Source organism: Montipora capricornis, chromosome 13 (genome assembly GCF_036669925.1).
Source record: "Montipora capricornis isolate CH-2021 chromosome 13, ASM3666992v2, whole genome shotgun sequence".
NCBI lineage: Eukaryota > Metazoa > Cnidaria > Anthozoa > Scleractinia > Acroporidae > Montipora > Montipora capricornis.
In genome coordinates, this window is record NC_090895.1 from 31,959,062 (window position 1) to 31,979,881 (window position 20,820).

General features: G+C 39.1%; 2 protein-coding genes across 3 annotated transcripts in view; both read left to right on the forward strand.

The window, feature by feature from the left end:
- Nucleotides 1-1,587, forward strand: part of LOC138029447 (uncharacterized) — a 6,783-nt gene extending 5,196 nt beyond the window's left edge. Inside the window, exons 6-8 of one of the 2 annotated variants that reach the window (XM_068877179.1) lie at nt 874-960; nt 1,098-1,159; nt 1,459-1,587. In XM_068877179.1, coding sequence (XP_068733280.1) covers nt 874-960; nt 1,098-1,159; nt 1,459-1,478 — 169 coding nt within the window. In that variant the 3' untranslated portion in view covers nt 1,479-1,587. Of the gene's footprint in view, nt 1-873; nt 961-1,097 lie in introns of both variants that reach the window. The other variant, XM_068877178.1, reaches the window with a different exon arrangement.
- Nucleotides 1,588-2,986: 1,399 nt separating this feature from the next.
- Nucleotides 2,987-18,546, forward strand: LOC138029217 (tyrosine-protein kinase HTK16-like). The gene is made up of 13 exons (XM_068876925.1): nt 2,987-3,680; nt 5,948-6,068; nt 8,159-8,352; nt 9,339-9,476; nt 10,613-10,903; nt 11,204-11,462; nt 12,036-12,160; nt 12,270-12,323; nt 12,729-12,821; nt 13,792-13,977; nt 15,539-15,630; nt 15,958-16,084; nt 17,127-18,546. Exons 1-13 carry the CDS (start codon nt 3,117-3,119, stop codon nt 17,319-17,321), a joined length of 2,439 nt encoding a protein of 812 aa, XP_068733026.1. The 5' UTR covers nt 2,987-3,116; the 3' UTR covers nt 17,322-18,546.
- The last annotated feature ends 2,274 nt before the right edge of the window (nt 18,547-20,820 follow it).

The following is a 20,820-nucleotide window of genomic DNA, read 5'->3' on the forward strand; positions in this document are numbered from 1 at the left end:
ATGGACCCCTGTCGCGGATTTGGACCCCCCTGATTAGAAAGTGTTCTTTTGATGAAGGCAAATTGTTTTTAGTTGTAAAAAACGTTTACGGAAACTCAATTATAACTTTGCTTTTTTCTCCTTATTGAAAATCAATACGAGAATTCATGACCGTAAAACTTTGTTCATAAAAAGAAGGAAAAATCTTCTGATGCCTTGTAGTTAGGTAAACTTCTAACGATGCGTTTTCCAACCTAGTGGTGTTTAACACCACTTGGTTGGAAAACCCATTGATTATACATGTATTTCAAAAAGTGGCACCTCTTTTGTGAGAGCGCCGCCCATTCAGACTATCAAATGAAAGAAAAAGAACTATGAAAGAAAAACGCTTCAGGAAGGAGTTGAAATTCGCATCTACTTTACGAAAGGCCGCCGTGAATACTTTAAGCAGCCTTTACTGAAAAATTAACTGATCTGGGCTTTTTCTCAAAGATTTATGTTTTATGGTATCGGTCAGTTTTCCTAATCCAAACTCGACAAAGAGTTCAAAAGGCTGTAATAGGGGATCTAAATCCGCGAAGGGGGACTAAATCCGCTAGCCCTCAGGGGTCCAAATCCGCTAGGACACCCGGCGGTAGTCTTTCCCATTAAAATTGGTAGAGCATTTTCGCGCGGCCAAATTCGCTTGAGACTTGAATCGGGTGGTTGGCGTTGTCATGATTCCCTTAAAAATAGTAGAGGAATTGTTGTACATCTAGAAAGTTTTTATGCTTTCAGCAAAGTATTTAAACCGATGAATCGTGCCGGACAATTTGGATTTAATGAAAACGCCAGGGATTTGTTTTAACACATAAATGTTTTTATTTAAGTTGCCAAGCTTTTATTTTTTCTCAGGTATCATGACAGATTGGCCCGCTGTGTTCTTTACAAACCGTCTTTGAAGCTCAAGGCGTTGGTGGTGTTATCATGGCCATTCCTTGCGTAAGTAACAAACTCCACCTTCTTAAGATTCATCATCCACTTGTTTAGTATTATTATTTTCACGATCATTTGATGATTTCCTGAATCAATTCTTACTGACCAAGTTTTGGTTGGACTGATGACTATCTTCGTGGCAGGAATGACATGAAAGAAAAAATCTGGATTGTGAAGAGTCGTCGAGACTTCGCCAGTGCTCAGCGTGAGTTAGTTATTTTAAAGTTACTTATGAATCAGGGTTAAGAGTTTTTTAACGAGTTTCCATTTAATACGTGATGAACTCTTTATTACCAAATATGATGAAACCGACTGCCTTGAGGTTGGCTCACCACAATTGGTTTATTTTTTAGATGACATGCGTGCCTACCGGAAGTCTTGTCCCGATGTTTTTTTAAATGTGGTAGCAATTCCTGCCTGTTTCGTTACTTTGCTTAACCTCTTAAGTATTTCGCAAGCATTCAACGATTGGAACCTAATCTACGTGCATTCCTTTGTTTACAGGCCTTGCTGATGACATGTAAAGGTTCTAAAAACTTTTCCTTCAAGGTTTTTTTTGTTTTGGATAATCTTGTTTCGGATAATCTTGTTTTGTAAAGGATAACGTTTAGTTAATCAAAGCAATGTGAATAAAAATCATTTGTTAATGTTTTCATGAACTGGAACTCGTTTAACACACTATCGTTTCGAATCCGACGAAGCTCAACCACTGTTTGCGCACAATGCGGTCAATTATGAAGAAGACCGTGACTCTGACAGTCATGGTGGTTTACTCACAACTATCCTCTCCCTAAAGGCCTCTGGCCAAACGTTCGCAACATTTCAACTCAACATCTTGCAATATTGTTGGGCACAACATGTTGGATACGTTTGGCCACCCTGTTGCGATATATTGCAACATGTTGGATGATGTTGGATCAAAGTTGAAAACGGTCAAATTTTCCGTGCAACATTTTGAATATTGCATGATGTTGTACTCGTTTAGCCACGTTCACGCAACATTGTTGCACTTGGGCATGCGCGCTAGGTCCACTTGTTGCGCGCCAGAGGCCTGGGGCACAAAAACAAAACATCGACAGTAAATATACTTATTTTCTTTGGCCATCTCAGGGTTTATCAGAAATAACACACAAACAGCGGTGACAAACATCAGATACAAACGCATACTTGAAATTATCTTTTACTTGACGTTTCGTATGCTTCTGCATACATCTTCAAAAGTGACGGTTAATGCAAAATTTATTAACTATTAACTATTACTTTGGCACCTCTATTGTTACTTAATAGTTAATAGTTAATAAGTTAGTGATCCTGTATACTTAAACTCCAATGTTTACATTTTAACCGTCACTTTTGAAGATGTATGCAGAAGCATATGAAACGTCAAGTACGTAAAAGATTATTTCAAGTATGCTTTGTATCTGATGTTTGTCACCGCTGCTTGTATGTTACTTCTCATAAAACATCGACAGTTGAGTTGAAAATGTTGCGTGCGTTTGGCCAGCCCGTTCAACACACGTCGCAACATCTTGCAACAATGTTGCAAGATGTCGCGTTGAAATGTTGCGAGCGTTTGGCCAGGCCTTAACATTGATCAACACGCGAGAAAAAAAAGGCCCTTTTTTTTCTCTCATTGGAAGGGACAACAAGCTAGTCTTAATTTTTTGTGCAGTTACCAAAATTTAGAAACATTTCCTGAACTGCCGAGTCCCGGACCCTTGCGAAAAGCAGTTGGCGAAGGATGCAGCAAGCAACATTCAGTAGGTATCACATCCAATAGGGGCTCTCTCCAACCTCAGAAAAAGGAACATTCATTCCCAGTACTTCGCTTGTAGAAGAAACATGGATGCCATGGTTGCCATTGAGGTGGAATGGTATATTAAAGCGAGGGTCTTTGCGTCAAGAATGAAATTATATTAGGGTGCAAACCAAGGGCAATATTTACCATTTTCTGTTTCCCGCAAATTTATATATTTTCTCACTTCATCGAATAGACAATGCATCTGACGGAACCTCGGTTCCGTGTTCAAGTCTCGTATTTCCTTATGTTAGGAGATCCTGTTTGAAAATATGTGATGCTTCATGGTACTGTATTTTAGGATAGCGGAAGTTGTCGTCAAAGTTATGACCGCTTATTTAAGAGCTTTGGAGACTGGAAAAAAATGTCTGCTTATTCTTTTGATTGCAACTGGTATCACGGGCGAATTACACGTGAACAAGCCATCGATATCTTGCTCCAAAACGGGCGTCAGGAGGGCCTTTTCCTAGTCAGAGACAAAGCTGGCTCTGACAACTTTGTTTTGTCGTTATGGCACGCGAATCAAGCACTTCATTTCCAAATACAATGTCGCGGTGGTATGTACTATTCCATAGATGATGGTCCAATTTTTGAAGGTTTGGATTCGCTGATTGAATATTACATTGACCAGGCTGACGGACTTCCGATCAGACTAGGGCCGTATTGCATTGGGAATACACCCCCTTCGTCATGTCGAAAACACGGAGTAACTACACCATTACATCTTGCTTGCGCAGAGGGGAACTATAATTTAGTATCTGGACTGCTAAGTGGAGGAAATCAATCTGATCTCAACACGAAAAATGAGCAAGGCTCAACTCCATTGCACGAAGCTGCCTTTCGTGGTTATGAAGACATCGTGTGTCTCTTGCTGAAACACGGTGCGGATACCAAGCAAAGAGATTGTGAGGGGAGTACGCCACTGCAGGTGAATATCATACCCTTGAGCATACAGACTGGGATTTAACCCCTGCCAATTATAGTTGTTAAGCTTACGTTAACTGACTGTAGACAGATATTCCCCCATGAACCTACCACCATCCAATGGAAACGTATATTTTTAATGGCACCGTATTATTTTTAAACAAATTCAAAGAATGATTCATATTGTTTTCACATATATTTTGAAATCATTTAAGCCCCAAGAGTAAACACCAGATTTACGTAAATGGATAGACTGGTTAGGGGTAGTGGTTAAAGTTAGCACAGCATTTCTGCAGAAGACAGCACTGCTAGGCCACTGATGAGAGTGCAACATCAAGAGGACAGGCTGAGGACCCTTAGTCATTTGTTATGACCTGCTCCTATGGCAGAAATATTGGTATATGATCATCCTGGGAAAAGATGATGATGATAATCATCATCATCATCATCAAGGCTGTTGCCTAACAGGAGCCCAGTAGCCTGGGGCTCCCAAAGAATAGCTCTGGGCTCCTTAATTTTTCACAGCAACACCTTTCACTTCATATGTTGGGCTCCTAAGTTCTCAGCGTTTAGCTCTGAGGGCCGCTTTAAAATTTTCTTAGGCAGCAGCCTTGATCATCATCATCATCATCATCGTAATCATAACCTTTTACATAGTTAAATACAAAGCTTCAACTGAGCATTTAGAATTTTGAAAGAGCTCTGATTTTTTGATGGGTTAAGTCAGACCACAGGTAGCCCAAGCTCAATGTAAAAGTATCTGTACTGTACTATATTATGCAAGAGTAGAAATATAAGGATTTGTATTGGAAAATCATTTTTAAAAATAATAATAATGATACGATTTAAATTTTGGCTTCAGTCTTGTGTTTCTTTTTCTCTGGTATGGTTTCTGGGTCGATTAAGAGAGATTTAGGTGGTTTTTGGTTCCTCGTGTTTTTCCTCTATATATCCTTTCCCGAGGTTGGATAAGACTTTATTCACAAGGATGTTACCGAAACCGTTGGAAGATCACTTAGCGACCTGGCCTAAGATTCATGATTGGTCACCATTGTACCCATTGATCAATTGTGGGTCATGAATAAGTAGTGGAGATGTCGTCCATGATCTACCTTATTACATGAAATTTTCGTGACATGTTTATTTCGTGATTTTGATGTGAGCATATTTCGGGACACTTAAATTTCACGATTTTGGGGAAATTTTATGTTTTGAATCACTTTAATTTCGCGTTTTTGAGTAACACACAATTTACATTTCATTGGCGATGATACACTGGCGTTAATACTTCCCTTCCAGTTAATACACCCTTTATTCCCACCTTCTGCCATCCTTTCAATACATGAACCCTCCCCGGTGCACTGGTGAAAAAGTTATACTGTGACATTTCCACCAACCAAGTTGCATGTATTGGTTCATCAAGGGGGTTTAGAAAATCCAGTAGAGGCGACAGTTGTAATGGAAACGTCTTCAAAGAACATGGAAGCCATTGAGAGATTTATGCAGCTCGTGGAACAGCATTACAGGGAACCAGTTATTGACATTATTAATGGCTAGTTTTAAGACTGTACAAAAAAGTGCCACCTGGAGAGGAGATAGAAAGCAGTAGCGATAAGGATGACCAAGACATTGCCTCAGAACAGTAAAAAATGCGATTTTGTAAAGGTTTCACTGTGGTAATTATATAATAAACTCGCTCTTTCTTGGTTATTGACATAATGTAAGTCACTTAATTTTCACGACATGTTATGTTCGCCACACTTATTGTTCGCGTCACTTAAATTTTGCGATTTTTTTAATATCGCGAGATTCATGAAATTAACGTGTGATGAAAATTTCATGTAATAAGGCATGTGGAATTTTGAGGCGATTGAAGCCTAGGGAGAGAATTTATGCCTCTCTTCCTACGGTGATCTTTGTTCGTCGGCTTCATCTCAGTCCCCAAACTTGGGAAAGGATGTATAGAGAGAAAAGAAGAGGAACCTGAAAAATCACCTAAATCACTCTTAATCGACCCAGAAACCATACCAGAGACAAAGAAACACGAGAAGCCAAGTACGCTATTTTTTACTTTAAAATTGTAAATAATTTTTTTGAGAAAAACCGTTTTTTCCATACAAATCCTTATGTTTCTACTCTTGCATAATATAGTACAGTGCAGATACTCATATATTGAGCTACCTGTGGTCAGACCAACAAATCACTAATAAAGATGAGTGCTAGATTATTTACCTGTCCATTAGGGTTTAATAACTCTGTGATTTTTCACAGGTAGCCTGTGTGGGGGGTTTTCCCTCAGTTTGTTCTTGTCTTGTAAGAAAAGGAAAAGCTGACCTACAGGAACGCTCCCCCCTGACTGGATGGGTGGCACTTCATATAGCAGCTTTAAAAGGTACTTCTTCCTTTTTAGTGTTTCTTGTTTGGTTAAGGACAGTGCACGTGCCTACTTTTGTTATTGCAATGTCCATATGTTCTGCGCATCTGGAGACATTCAGGTTTCTTTGGGTGGTGCTTACTAATACAGGGATATTTTTGCATGGTTCAAAACTATGCAGAGAAAGCTAAACCTAGCAAGTGCTCTTGGTATTCAAAAAGAAAATTGGGGGAAACCATGCATTTTTCAGAGATAATTAAGCTTCAATTTGGAGAAGAATGCCATATATTGCTTTGTATTTTAAATCTTTTTATAAATATTGTTGATCAATTATCTTTGAAAAATGTGCCACTTATAGATTTTACTCTGTCTAACGCCAGACAATTTTACTCGTCAATGGGGAACCCCACGGGGCTGAAAGGGTTAAGATCTGCTTTTCCTGCATATTCATACACCGTGCAAATACCTTTGAATTAGTAGGCACTGTCCTTAAGCAAAAAATAGTATTTTATTAAACTTATAATCATATTTATTTGGCTGACGACTATTGTGAGCATGAAAATTTTGCAGAACAGCTGTTACAGCAGTTTGAACCTCAGGATTTCACTTAAGCCTGGTTCTCATATGCCGCCGATGTATATGCGACGTAGCCGCTGGTACCACCTGGGATACTTCTCAGACGAATGAGAACATGCACCACCGGCAACTGGAACCATCGCAGAGCTTTACTGCCGGCATGCCTGCGAAGTTGAAGTTAAGTAAACTTGCCAGGCATGCTGGCGGTAAAGACTGAGATGGTCAATATTGCTGGCAACTTCTGTTCTCATATCGGAACAGTATCCCAGGCAGTGCCGGCGGCCATATCGCAGGTGCATCGGTGGCATATGAGAACCAGGCTTTATATTCAAAGGACTTGTTCACCCTGAATAGTATTAACCCACTGACTCCTGAACTGCTCCCCATTGATGAATAAAATGGTCTGGAGTTAGACACAGTAAAGTCTATGAAGTCACACTCCTGGGGCTCAGTGGGTTAATATTATCAAATTTTCCACTCCAAATTGAGATACTCTGGTGAAAAAATAGTGATGTCAGTATAATAGTAATAATATTAGAATTGGGTTCTTCCAAAAAATATATATATATATTCCCACTTTAGGTTTCCACACTTTGTGTGTGTTGACCATGTTGATTAAAGTTTGAAGTTTGAAGCTTTGGACACTCACAAAAATAACATATAAAAATATATTTTGCTCAGTTCGAGTCTCTTCAATGTTACTAGAACAGTATGTAAATCAAACAAAACAATCATTCAACCAAGGTCGCCCTGGGAATTCGCACATAGTTCCATTCAGTTCTTGTGTTCACCAGCTGTGCAGCGGGAATTTTTCTAATTCTGACCGCCTCTGCTATCTGCCTTGCCATAGGGTCACTTCTGTAACTACCGGTAACATTCATGCTGAAATCCTGTTCTATCCCGCCATGTTTTTCCTCGCAATGCCTCCATAGTGCAGATTCTTCCTGTTTTCCCACCAAAAGTCTCAGGTGTTCTTTTCCTTGAGTGTAAGCATTTCTAGAGGTATCTTCTATGTATACATCACCACGATCCTTACACTTGATCTCATAAGTGATGCAATAGGTAGCGCATGAACCTTTTCTTTTGGTGGGAAAACATTTTGTTTTGTCATTTTGAAAGGTCACTCTCATCCAAGTACTAAGCCAACTGCACTGGAATCATGCAATGTTTTATCCCATGCTGACTGAAACTAGGGAATTGAGAATTGCTGGTTTTAACTCACGTGATCAACAGCCATGTTTTTCAACAAAAACGAAAGGAAGCGTTTGCATAGTAATAGAGTTAAATTCCCGGAGGATTTGGTCGGGGCAACAACATGGCCGCCTTTTCTTTGTTTAGGGCACCAACATGGCGGTTGTGACGTCATGTGAAAACCGAGAATAAGAAAAGTCGTCTGTTTTTCATTCTCTTGCACCAAAGTTTGTAAGTCATTCCCTGACTCACATGATTTTTGCATTGTAGAACAAAATTTGGCTAAACTTACTGAGCACCTTTAGGCTCATGCTCTTTGATAGAGAGTCTTTTCTTCATAGGTCATGCTGAATGTGTTGAGGTTCTCTTGGAACTTGGGGCTCCTTTACATCCACGTTCAACTGAAGGTGACACACCCAGGGATCTTGCTCTTCACTGCGGACATGTGCACATAGCTGAGTTAATTGATAATTACTCAGTGCAACCCCCAAAGACTTTGCCAAGAATGTGGCTCCATGAAAATTTGGGTAGAAAGGTGCGTGGTCTGTCTTCTGTTGTGAATCATGGTTGGGACAGTATAAAGGGGCCACAGCAATTGACGCAAGCTGTTGTGGCTCTCTGCCAGCTTGATTGGCAAAGTTACCAAGGGCCAAAATGGCTGTCTACAAATGATGTTCAGTTGTCTTCCACCTAAGTTTTATTTTAAGTGGAGTTTAAGTCGCCATTTAAGCAATTATTGATTTTGAGATAAATCTTCAGGTAAACAGTGTCAGTGTTTTTCAATTTTTTGATGTGTTTTGATTTAATTATATCATACTTTGTCTAAATTCCTGGAGAAAACAATATTAATTTCAACTTTTGATGGAAGATAACAAATGCAAGACACAAAATATCCAAAATCGCTGACACCATTTATCTGAAAAGTTATCTCAAAGTTGCTTGCTTAACCCATTGACACCTCAAACACTCTAGGACACACCAGTTGACGAGTAAAATCATCTGGCGTTAGACATACTAAAATCTGTTAGGTCTTACTCCCAGGGGTCATTGGGTTAAACTCCTAGAATACGACTACCTGTTTTTACTTTGAGAACCTAACAGACTAAATAACATCTAAACAAAAGAATAATTTTTTTATTCAAAACTACATTCAAGGTGCTTATTCATTCTCATATAATTATTGCTGAACATGTGAACAAACTGACACCTAATTAAACCTATGACGAGACCTCATTAATAAGTCAGTGATGGAAGATTTGTAAATCAAAACTAACTCTGAGAAAACTGCTTAAAGTGAAAGCTTAAAATTATTTTTCCATTTCATGATAAGCAAACTCACCTTTGTGGATCAGTATCTCTTGAAATGTATTGAAACAACAGCAAAAAAGGGTTCTATTGTAGCCTCATTTAGAATATTGTCCCACATACCTCTTTCAGTCATAGGAAAATGCTGCCTACTTCCCATTTTCATTTCAGTGGCTTCATAGTCTCTGTTTTTGTTCTTTCATTGAATTTCTTTAGGAAGCCATTGCATTATTTCAGAAGTGGGGGTTGGTGGATGGGCTCTTTCTTGTGCGACTTAGTACCAGAGATCATGGCTATTATGTGCTGTCTGTGGTCGTCAACTCTCAGATTTTTCATTATCAAATACGAAGCAGGGTAAGTAGTACAGTTTATTTATCATGAGATCAAATAGTGATATAATATATTACGTACTGATCATGCCATGAAAATAATAACAGGCAGATAATGAGAGGTTCAGTATGCATAAAAATGTTGCTCTTTTATGTAACTAAGGTGGAAAATGAATATGCTTGTATTCTTGAAATATATTCAGGACATCCAGAGAGAGACTAACATTTTGTTTCAACCATATCAAATGGCTGTAGACAGCCCTTGTTTAAGGAGGCTCGAAATAGTTTCTCAATTTTTCAAAGAAATAAACACATTCTGTCCTTAGATACAGTTAGGGTAATCATATCAGGACGAAATTTGGCCAGGGTATTAAGTACCCATCGTAGATTTCTCACATTATATTTTGCTCCAAAATAACGTTACCATAGTAACGATATTAGGCATTTCTTTGAGCCTTAAAATCTACATATGTTGTCTTTTTTGAAGAAACGGGACGGTGAAATTTTCCCATTCCGCGTCACCAGGAAATGTTGGAAATACTCTCTAAAATATTTAAAATTCAACAAAATCTGTAGGCCAGTTTTTCGGGAAAATCAGTTTTTTTGAAATGTGTCTGTAACTTTTTTTTTCACCTACAGAATTTTTTTAAATTTGAAAGACAAACGGTTTAAATTAATCTAAGTTAACATGCAAAAAATGAAAAAAATTCACTGTCCGGAAGCAGAGATATGAACGAGTAAAGTTGCAAAATCAGGAAAAATGAGGGGGTTACAAGATCAGCATTTACGCATGCGTCACCCACTCACTCGAGTCCGCGCGTGAGTGGAGCTACAGGCCAACACAAACGGATTTAAGTGCCATTAAGCCGTTTGTGTAGAAGTTTCGTAGTTTTCGTGAACCGGTGTTGTCTATTTTTATTCCTTATATATAGGAATTAGGAGAAAGGGGAGCGAAATTGGCGGTATTTGTTTATTTCTGGTGACCCATTTGAATCATGAGCTGACGCGAGCAGCTTACGAAATGCGTGTGTGGCTTACGCGCGCGCGCTCAGCCGAAAACCCTTTCGAGCCTCCTTAAATTGCTCATTAGTGATCACAATGAACTGCTTTGTATAATGATCTTTCAATAATTTCATTCAAGTCACCATTTTGTTTGCACAGTCTGACAGATGGTTTTACATTGATGACGGTCCTTTATTTGAAACTCTACCACATGTTATCGACCACTACAGCAGATGTGCAGATGGTTTGCCTGTTCTTCTTAAGATGGCCGTTTCCCCTGATGGAAACCCACCAGTGACTGTACAGAACATACCAGTTCCTCCTGCAAGAAAGCGAACAGGACTGCTACCAGCCAAGCTTTCCATGACACCAGCTCATAGTACCATACTCAGCAGTTCTCCCGGTAGAAGTCAGCCTGGGAGAATTCCAATACCAAGAGCTCAATCAGTGGTAAGGTTTTGAGGAATAATATTGGTTTGTATGAGCAATGGCCAGAAATAGGGCAATGAGGATTTCATTTCAAAACTTTGTTAATGTAGTCACTTATCGACCAAGATGAAACTTGTTTGTATGGTACTTAAAGTTGTTTACTTCAGGTTGCTGTTAAGCATGATCACATGAGATTGCAAAATAAATGTGCAGAGCTTCCAAATTATTGTTCTTGTTCAATAATATTTAGTTTTCTGGTGTTTTCTTTGTTTTCAAGCGAGGTATGTAGAACTTACTATTGTTTCCTTTTCTCTGAATTAGGAAGCCCTGGATACTACTGATAGTCCAAGAAGATTAAGTCCACTTTTGAAGAGAACCGCCAGTGAACATGGCTCTCAAGTTCTAGCCATCCATGATGGAGAAAATTTCAGTAAATTAGCAGATAGGCAGCCTCTCCCTCCTCCCCCTACAAACCCACCCCCAAGAGGACAACGACGACCACCACCACCCCTCCCCCCACCAAGTCCCACAAAGCCTGCTCTTTTGCCTCAAAAACCCAGCAATTCAACTCTTCCACATGGTAAGCTGGATCTGTTTCACAGCAAACTACCAAAAATCATTCAAAATCTCATTGTAAAACAGGTGATACTGCATGAAATCCTGGACATTAAGCACAAAAACGAGAGTCGCATACAGGTCTTGGAGATGAAGCACTGATTACTAGTCCTTTCAAACATTGACCCATTTTTCCAAACACTTAGTTTTCTTAAATTGTACATTACTATTAAAGTAGCACTTTTTGTAGGTGGTTGTTTATAAGTTATTAGTTGGAAAAAAAGTTACATGAGCACGCTGGCATCAGGTTAAACCTCGTCACCCCTCGTATCCTCAATTTTGTTGAAAGCTGAAGCAAACATGGATGGTACAATACACATTTGCCATCTTAAGGGAATCAAGTGAAGCTATGATCTTCGCAGTTATGAACGCAATTTTTACAATTTCGTAGAGAAGCCTGAAAAATTCAGGACCCCGTTGAAGTCCTCAATTTTTCAGGCTTCTCTGCGCAATTGTAAAAATTGCGTTCATAACTGCGAAGATCATAGCTTCACTTGATTTCATATCCGCAGTTCATATGATTCATTTCATCATTTAGGGAATCCATTGCAGTCTCGACAAACACTTATTACAAGAGAGTCCTTAGAGCTTGGTCCAGAATTAGGGCAAGGGGAGTTTGGCTCTGTACTCAAAGGTGTGTGGACAGATCCTAAAGGAGACAAGGTAAGAAGTCTAAAGTGTCTGTTCTATGATGATCTTATTATTTTGTAACAACACAGGTTTTGTGTTTAATTGCTATTCTGTTGTCTGTCTGTGCTGTTACTGTCAATAGGTTCCGGTTGCTATGAAGACTTTGCATCCTGAAAAGATAGCACATGGAGAACAGGTACATCTTAGTAGTGTTTCATTGCACCTTTACTTTGATGCTTTACAGCATGTTTCAATAATATCTGCGTTACAAACCTGACCCAAGAAAGAATTCATAATTAGTTTTAACCCATTGACTCCCGGAAGTTCCCTATTGACGAGTAAAATTGTCTGGCGTTAGACAGAGTAAAATACTCAGTCTGGCCGGTTTAGGCTGGTTTGGGTGTTAAAGGGTTATTTCAACAAAAATTCAGAGTGATACTGGTGTTTCTGTTCTGATGTACAATGAAACTCTTAAGAATGCTGTGACTGTCAGGTATGTTCATAGCTTAATATTGAAAATACAATAATTATTAATGATTTTTTTCACATCTCCAAAGACCTTGTTTAATGTGAGATCTCACTTCCAAAATCCTCTTCTCAGGAATTTCTTCGTGAAGCACGGATCATGTCTGGATTGGATCATCCATGTATTGTGCGACTTATTGGTGTTTGTCTTGGGCCTCCTTTAATTTTGGTAAGTGGTTATTTGAAAGAGTACATAGCACCTTGTTGATGCAGAGTATTTTACACAGCATAATCCTGAGATGAGTGTGGTTGGGCATACTTATGTCTTTAATACAGCTATTCTTTAGCTGTGGGATCCTGAAGTCCTTTGATTTTAAAATTCACAACTAGTACCTTTATTATTACCTTATTACCTAGAATATTTGCCAATACCGTCACTACAGGGCACAAGTTACAAAAGGAAACCTAGTTAACTTCTCTTAAAGTTTTCCCTGTAGAGATTTACCAGTACGGGTACCAATATAATACAGCTTACTTTTGGAGTGTCAATTTTTGGATTATAGCTGCTAGCATGGCAACGTCACATCTAATGACAGGAAGAAATACCACATTTCTATTTTTGGCTACATGTAAATTCCTTAGCATTTATACTTTCCTTCAGTGATTTTTTTTTTATTCTTTACCACATTATTGAAATGATATTTTCTGACATTTTGAAGTGGTAAAAAGTCAAGTTCGTTCAGACAGTTTTGCTGTAATTTGTTATTTTTCTAAATACATTATATTCAATTCGCTCTCAGACTGACAGATTTTAACAAATATAGGGTATGATGGGAACTGTATGTGGTTAGAACTGAGCCAATTTTTTAAAAAATTTACGGAAGGGAACACGAAAAACTCAACAGTTAATTTTACAGATTTGGTCATGTTGACGTCACAAAAATCAGAAAAACACATGCGATTGAGGCTTTACGCGCCATATAATGCCCAGCTTGTGCAAGGCCCTAAAACTCAAGGGAGCTTCCTTAAACTGACATTTTGTGTTGGATATCAAAATTGTCTGCGCATCTTATTACCTGCATTTCTGCACGTAAGTGTGCTCACCAGCGTCATATCAGGTAAAAAAATTCCAACCAGTGCCTGTACTGGTCAGGTACCCAGCCTTGTTCTTTATTCTTCTTTGTAAACTCACATTTTAGGTTCAAGAATTGGTTCAGATGGGTGCACTACTAGACTTTTTAATTGACCATCAATCAGATATTTCTCAAAGGGATCTCAAATTGTGGGCTGCTCAGATAGCATGGGGAATGATGTACCTGGAGAAAAAGCGCTTTGTTCATCGGGACTTGGCGACAAGGAACATCCTGATGTCCACCAAGCAACAGGTTTGGACCAGCATAGTTCATTGGAATGGTTGATTTATTATTTAGTAACAAGGGCATACTGGAACAAAATCAGTGTCTAAGGGGAGTTAAACCTACATATTGTATGAGCCTCACATTGTCACTGTGGTTTAGCTTGTAGACAACATTGGATTTACTGAAACGCAGCCATTTGCCAAGGTTCAGGTTAAAATAGGGACTTTAAGATAGTGGACAACGGTAGGCTGGGATGGTTGGATGCGTATACCAGAGACTTTGGACGAGTACGGTAGAAAGGCGTGAAAAGTTTTAACTTAAGATTCGGCCAACACGACCGTAGGACGGTGGAATAAACATGTGTTTTGAAGAGGCGAAAAATTCTCTTGTAATTTCTTTTGCAGAAGGTTCAATTATCGAGGAGGAATTTCTTATTTTATACCATGAATACGAATCAGTGAATCCTCTTTATCCTTACTGGGAATTTGAACCATTTTGTTTAGATTCCTTGGATTCTAGCGAGTGTAAATCCGCTAAGGGAATTGGTTCATAAACAAAAAATGCGGCTACAATTTTCTCTTTTACCTTTCTTTTCTGCTTTCCTCCTGTGTCATGGTGGATTATGGATAAAGCTACATTGAGAACAAGCAAATTTTGGTTTGAGCTGCGCTGTGGCTGAGTGATGTCTTGGAATGAACTCAGAATTTTCACTAGATTTTTTCATTTCAGCGATGAATAAATCAAGACAAACACAACCAAATGCACATTTAACCCATTGGGTGATCAGTTTTCAATGCATAATAAAGGAAAAGACTAAAATAGTGCGAATAAGTATAGATCAATTCCTACCGTTTCACCGTTGATTCCATGACGAGAAACCCGGCGAAAACATACCGTCCTAGAAGCATGACGGTCAAATGTCACAGGGATTTTGTGTGACATGACACTCATCTAACTGTCCCAGTCTACCGTCGTGTACTATCTTAAAGTCCCTAAAATTATAATTAGGGAGCTTAAGCATGCGCGTTTTTTAGATGTGGATTGCAACTGGAAGAGAACATTTCACATGCCAGGACAGTGGGGTTTCCCAGATTTGTATTATACTAATCATCTCTAATGGAGAAGAGATACTTAGCAATATAACTGTGGTTGTGTGAAGACAAATTATAAGGGAAAACAGCTCACATCTGGTTGCCGTCCACGTCTCAAAAACATGCATGCTTGAGCTCCCTATTGTCCTGCCATGCAACCTGGACAGGAACAACAAAATAGGGGCCTTTTTGCAATTATACTGGCTGTGAACTCAAAATAAAATTAATGATGATTTGAGCAGCAACTTAAAAATGTTTCTCTTATCATAGTGTGCAAGCAGGAAAAATTTGCTAGCAAGAAGCAGAGTATCCCTGAAAAAGTTCAGAAGCATTTTATTTTGATTTCGAATTGTGTTGAAATGTAATTTTTTCTTTAGGTAGACTAGAGATTCATTCCTTTTCCATGTATGAGTAAACTACTGTATGCAATAAAATCTCTGCATTGGTTAATAAAGGTGACATCTGTTAGCATGATTTTCTTCTTTCTTTTCTGTTAGGTAAAAATAAGTGACTTTGGTTTGTCTCGAGCAACAGGCTCAGGGAGTGATTATTACAAGGCTTCACAGGGTGGACGCTGGCCAGTAAAGTGGTAAGCTTTCCTTTGTACACACACACAGACACACACCCTCCCAAAAAAACACATCAGTATTACTTTACCAAGAATTGAGAAAAGACAGTGTAACTATTCTAACAACTCCCCTTGTCAAATCCCAATGAAGTCAGTGTATTAAACGAGAGGTTAGTGATGGCATTTGAGTATTTAGTAACTGGAATTGACAAAGTTAAATTACCATTCCTTGATTGGGTGTGGCATCTTCTCGTGTTGAGTAGAAATGAAGCCCAATCTCTCTCCAGTTCTCTGAAATAAAGAATATTTTACATTACATTAATGGATTTCCTGTAATGGTTTTTCAAGGTATGCACCAGAATCGATTAATTTTGGAACGTTCTCTCATCAAAGTGATGTATGGAGTTATGGTGTAACCTTATGGGAAATGTACTCCTTTGGTCAGTTACCATACGGTGAAATGTCAGGGGGAGAGGTGAGTTAAAAGTGATAACATACAAAGGCAATAGAAAGACAAGGAATAAACAGGGAGCAGGGGTGGCACAGTGGTGAGAGCACTCGCCTCCCACCAATGTGGCCCGTGTTCGATTCTCAGACTTGGTGTCATATGTGGGTTGACGTTGTTGGTTCTCTTCTCTGCACCAACAAGTTTTTCTCCGGTTACTCTGATTTTCCCCTCTCCTCAAAAACCAAAATGGCCGTTTATACGAGAGAAAATAAGCCGCGGCTTAATCTGGCCGCGGCGTACATAATACGCGAAAGGAACTATTTATACGAGTATAAACTCCCAGGCCAGGATAAGCCGCGGCTTGAGAAAGCCGTGAACGTAGATTTTGTACCATTTATACGGAGTGTTCGCGTCTTATGTAAGCCGCGGCTTATTTTCTCTCGCATAAACGGCCCTAATGTGATTTAGTCATATGTATTAATTTCATTTGATTTCATTTGTGCACAACCCCAGCTTTAAACATTATCGTTTGAAAAAGTTCTATTATTATTATTATTATTATTATATTATTATTATTATTATTATTATTATTATTATTATTTCGCTTCACCTAAACTTTCAGTAGTTCAGATTTTACAAAGAATATGTGGAATTTACAATTCAAAGCGATATTCTTGACTTAAGATGGACAGTTTTCTTTAATGTGTGGAAAGTCAGTTCAAAGACTGTTTTCACAATCTCACAGTTCGGTGAGATTACCTATTTCTGGCATTGTCTAATTAGATGATGATGATGATGATGATGATTGTTATTGTTATTATTACATTATTACTATTACTATTATTGAACTTGCCGAGATATGATCGTGATAATATCCAAGGATAACAGAAAGCAAAAGGCTTAATACTATTGAGGCCGCGTGATAACGCTGAAGTACATGATTCATCTCAAAACGTCAAAGGCAACGCACAATAACAGACAAAATAAAGCTTCGCTTAGTTGCTTTTTTTTAAAAATGAATACTCAAGCCAGTCTCACGTTCTTATGATGATATTCTCTTCTTGCACAGGTTATACGCATGCTTGAGGAGGAAAATAAACGGCTTGAAAGACCTGAAGCCTGTCCAGATCACACATATTCTCTGATGTTACAATGCTGGGATTTAAAACCCGAGAAGAGACCTACCTTTGCTCAATTACACAATATCTTTAGTACAAATCCTCTTTATGCTGATGTGAAACTGCCGTTAAAAGGTGCAAGCTAACAGATTTCAGAAATATATAGATAGCCTTATTATTAATCAATTTACTGCCAGCGCTAGCCCTCCATTTTCGTATTTAAATTGAGTGCGGGTTTCAAAATAACTTTAGCGTCTAATTTCGTTCTTGATTGTTCAAAATACGCTAAGTTTATATGAGGACTTCTTTTAGTGTGCTGTACTCGTATACTCGTCAAATCTTACGTTCGCTTATTATTTTCAAATAGTAGGTAGGTAGGTAGGTAGGTAGGTAAAGTCTGCTACGAGCCCTGCTAGAAGGCCCATCAGGCCGACGCTTTTCTCCCCGGACCACTGGATCCGGAGTCGAGCGCACTAACCATGAGGCCACCGCGCATAATAAAAGTAAGCTTTGTTGAATTAGGGCAGGCCTACCAACAGCGGAGAGCATTCAAGGGAGTAGACGCCTGGTGTGTCCCATTCCTCAAACTCGCTGCTTTATTTTTCCATTCCATTTCAAGGGGGCTGATAAAGAGGTTACAAAAAAGAGGATCGACACGTTGGTTTGTGTGTGGGGACCTTGGAATATTGAGTACGGGAATGATTTCAGGGCTAGATTGCAGAATACCTGGCCCACTAAATGTTTTACTTAATTAAAAGCTGCCACCGCAGTCCCGCAGTCGTGTTTTGACAATCGACTACGGGACAGCGGACTGTGGTGGCAGTTCATTTTACTTAACAATTTTCATTCATCGACTATGGGACTGCGGACCGCGGTGGCAGCTCATTGTACAGTACGATTAGTGAGCCGGGTATTCCAAAGTAGCCACTAGTATTTGACTCATTCCTGTAGACTATAAAGGTGATAAGAGGGAGGGGGGGGGGGGGGTGGGGGGAGAAGAGGGGAGTTTTCAAATTCAGTGACAGTTACTGGTTTAAAGTTGCGCACGTCAAACATAAGTACCAGATTAACTGCTTCATTATATTTTCAAAGAATACGCAAGTTGAAGCGCTATTTTTCAAATTACTGACAGCATTGTTAAACGATGCTTCTTTGATAGTTTTTTTTTACATACTGTACGCAATTGCCCCGAAAATGATACCTTGTTGAAAAGAACATATTTTTGTTTTATGAATTAATTTTTATTTGTCTGATCTTTCCGTTGTTTAACGTTTTAGTGCTTAATTCCGACGCCTAGTTTAAAATTCTACATATTATTAGTTCACTGTGAGTTCAAAATTATCTGGTTGCTTCTCAATGCCGGAATAAAATTTGATTACCTTTTATAAATTCAATTTTCTTTAGTTCTCCTAGTTTTAATGAAAAGTGGTAATTGCTTTTAGAATAGACCTTTTCGGCTTGTACATTTTGTTTTCCCAATACAGATCATGTGACAATACTCAGGAGGCTTGGCCCTTTGTTTTGTTCATTAAAAAGAGTGCATGCAGGCATATTCATGCTTGCATGCCCTCATTTTAATGAACAAAACAAAAGACCAAATCTCCTGAGTATTATCACATGATCTGTATAGGGAAAACAAAATGTACAAGCCGAAAAGGTCTATTCTGTACAAAATTGTGTTCCTTGCAATTCTGTGAGTCGTACTTTTAGTGGGTTCAGGTGAATGACTACCACCCAAGAACAGTCAAGTCAAGTCTCTTGACTTTGCATAGAAAGTGTGGATTTTTCTTTCTCGTCGAGTTAAGCCGTTCACAAAGGTACAACTGTTACCGGTTGCATACAATGGCGTTAAGGAACTGAAGCAACGATGACTGCAACTTGAACGAAAGCTTATTTGTATAGATAATCACATGACTTCGAGAAGAAGATTATTAGATTCAACTTCTTTTGTTGACGTTCCCCAAAAAGGCTTGAAATTGGATCAATAAGATGTCGATGGTGATGATGATGTTGTTGTTTTGCAGTTGATGCCAGGGTGAAGCACGATTGTTTCCGTTGTTAGTATAGGTAATCACATGATTTCGAATCCAATTTGGAATAAATAAGAACGAGTAAATTGTTTGAAGGACGAGAGTGAGTGCAATAATTTGTACTCTTTGAAAGAATCCCGATATGATAATTCATCAGAAGAAATGCTCGACGGTATCACGCAATCACGCAACAATTGCATTACCCGGGGATCGCATTTGATTGGCCGTCTGTGGCTTTCTTTGATAATTGACCAGAATACTTGGTTTTTACTTCCTTTTGCACTGAATTGCCTCTTTTCTACATTGTGTTACCTGGAAATTGCATTTCTCTTAGCCAAGCAGAATGGAGAAAAAGTTCCATGCATATTTGGGCGCTCAAGCACGATCGTTTTTGAGACAAGGACGGCAACCGGAAGAGGTCATTTTCGCGTGCCAGGGCAGTGTTGTCTCGCAGATTTTCATACTAATCATCACCAATGAAGGAAAGATATACTTAGCAATGTAAATGTGGTTGTGTGGAGACAAGTTCAAAGGAAAAAGAGCTCACGGTTGCCGTCCGCGTCTCAAAAACGCGCGTGCTTGGGCTCGCTAAAACCGTGATCAAGGGAAAAAAAGGGCAGGTTTTCTCTTGGCCAAGCTTTTGAGGATGTTAGACACATCTAAGAAAAACATGTTCATATGTGCTTATCATGTTTGCAAAGCTAGGGTGCGCAACGATTGTATGGCCCGTTTCTGAAAAGTCCCTACGACGTTTCGGGCCCGAAAAGCTATTTACGAAACTGCCATCCGGTTGTTGTGAGTGGTCTTTTAAATTTTTTTCAAACATCATAAAGTGAAATAATTGTGGAGTTTGATGACTGAAAACCTGGAATTTGTGACACCCGAAAAAGACCCGAAAAGTTGCGATACTTTCGCGAAACGCGAAACGGACCCCTGCACACGCAATGCTAAACCCTGTGGATAATATTTGAAAAGCAATACTTTAACTTCGTAACCCCTCGTCTGCATTAGAAATACTCGAAAAACGAGGTGAAAGCGTTATTTAATCTGACGCAATTCGTTAGAAGAGTCAAACATGTTCAGGAAATGAAATTAGGCAGGCATCCGCATTCTATACATTGATATAGCGTCATGCAATGAGTGAAATTAAGAATCTGAAGTGTTTTCGGCAAAGGAAATATGCGCTCTACCCAGCGAGTCTAGGTAATTGCGTGTATGCGTGTTGTAAAGGTACAAACGTGCCGTGAAAGATTCTTGCCACTGTCACTCAATAGAGAGAACGCTTGTGTGACAAAAAAAGTTCATTTCTTCGGTTACTCAGTTATGCTGACATTTCTTCCTCTTCTTTTCTTGCTTCTGGTGCTAAAAGGAAAGGAAAGGAATTTTATTTAAGTGTCTTTCGTCGTTCTAGTGCTTGAGCACTAATTGGGAACACCGTAAACCGAAATTAACAATTAAATCAAATCATGTCAAATGTTGGTTTTTGAGGAGAGGGGGCAACACGGCTACCCGGAGAAAAACCTCTCTGTGCAGAGTAGAGGACCAACAAACTGAACCCACATATGACGCCGAGTCTGGGAATCGAAGCCAGGAACACATTGGTGCAAGGCGAGTT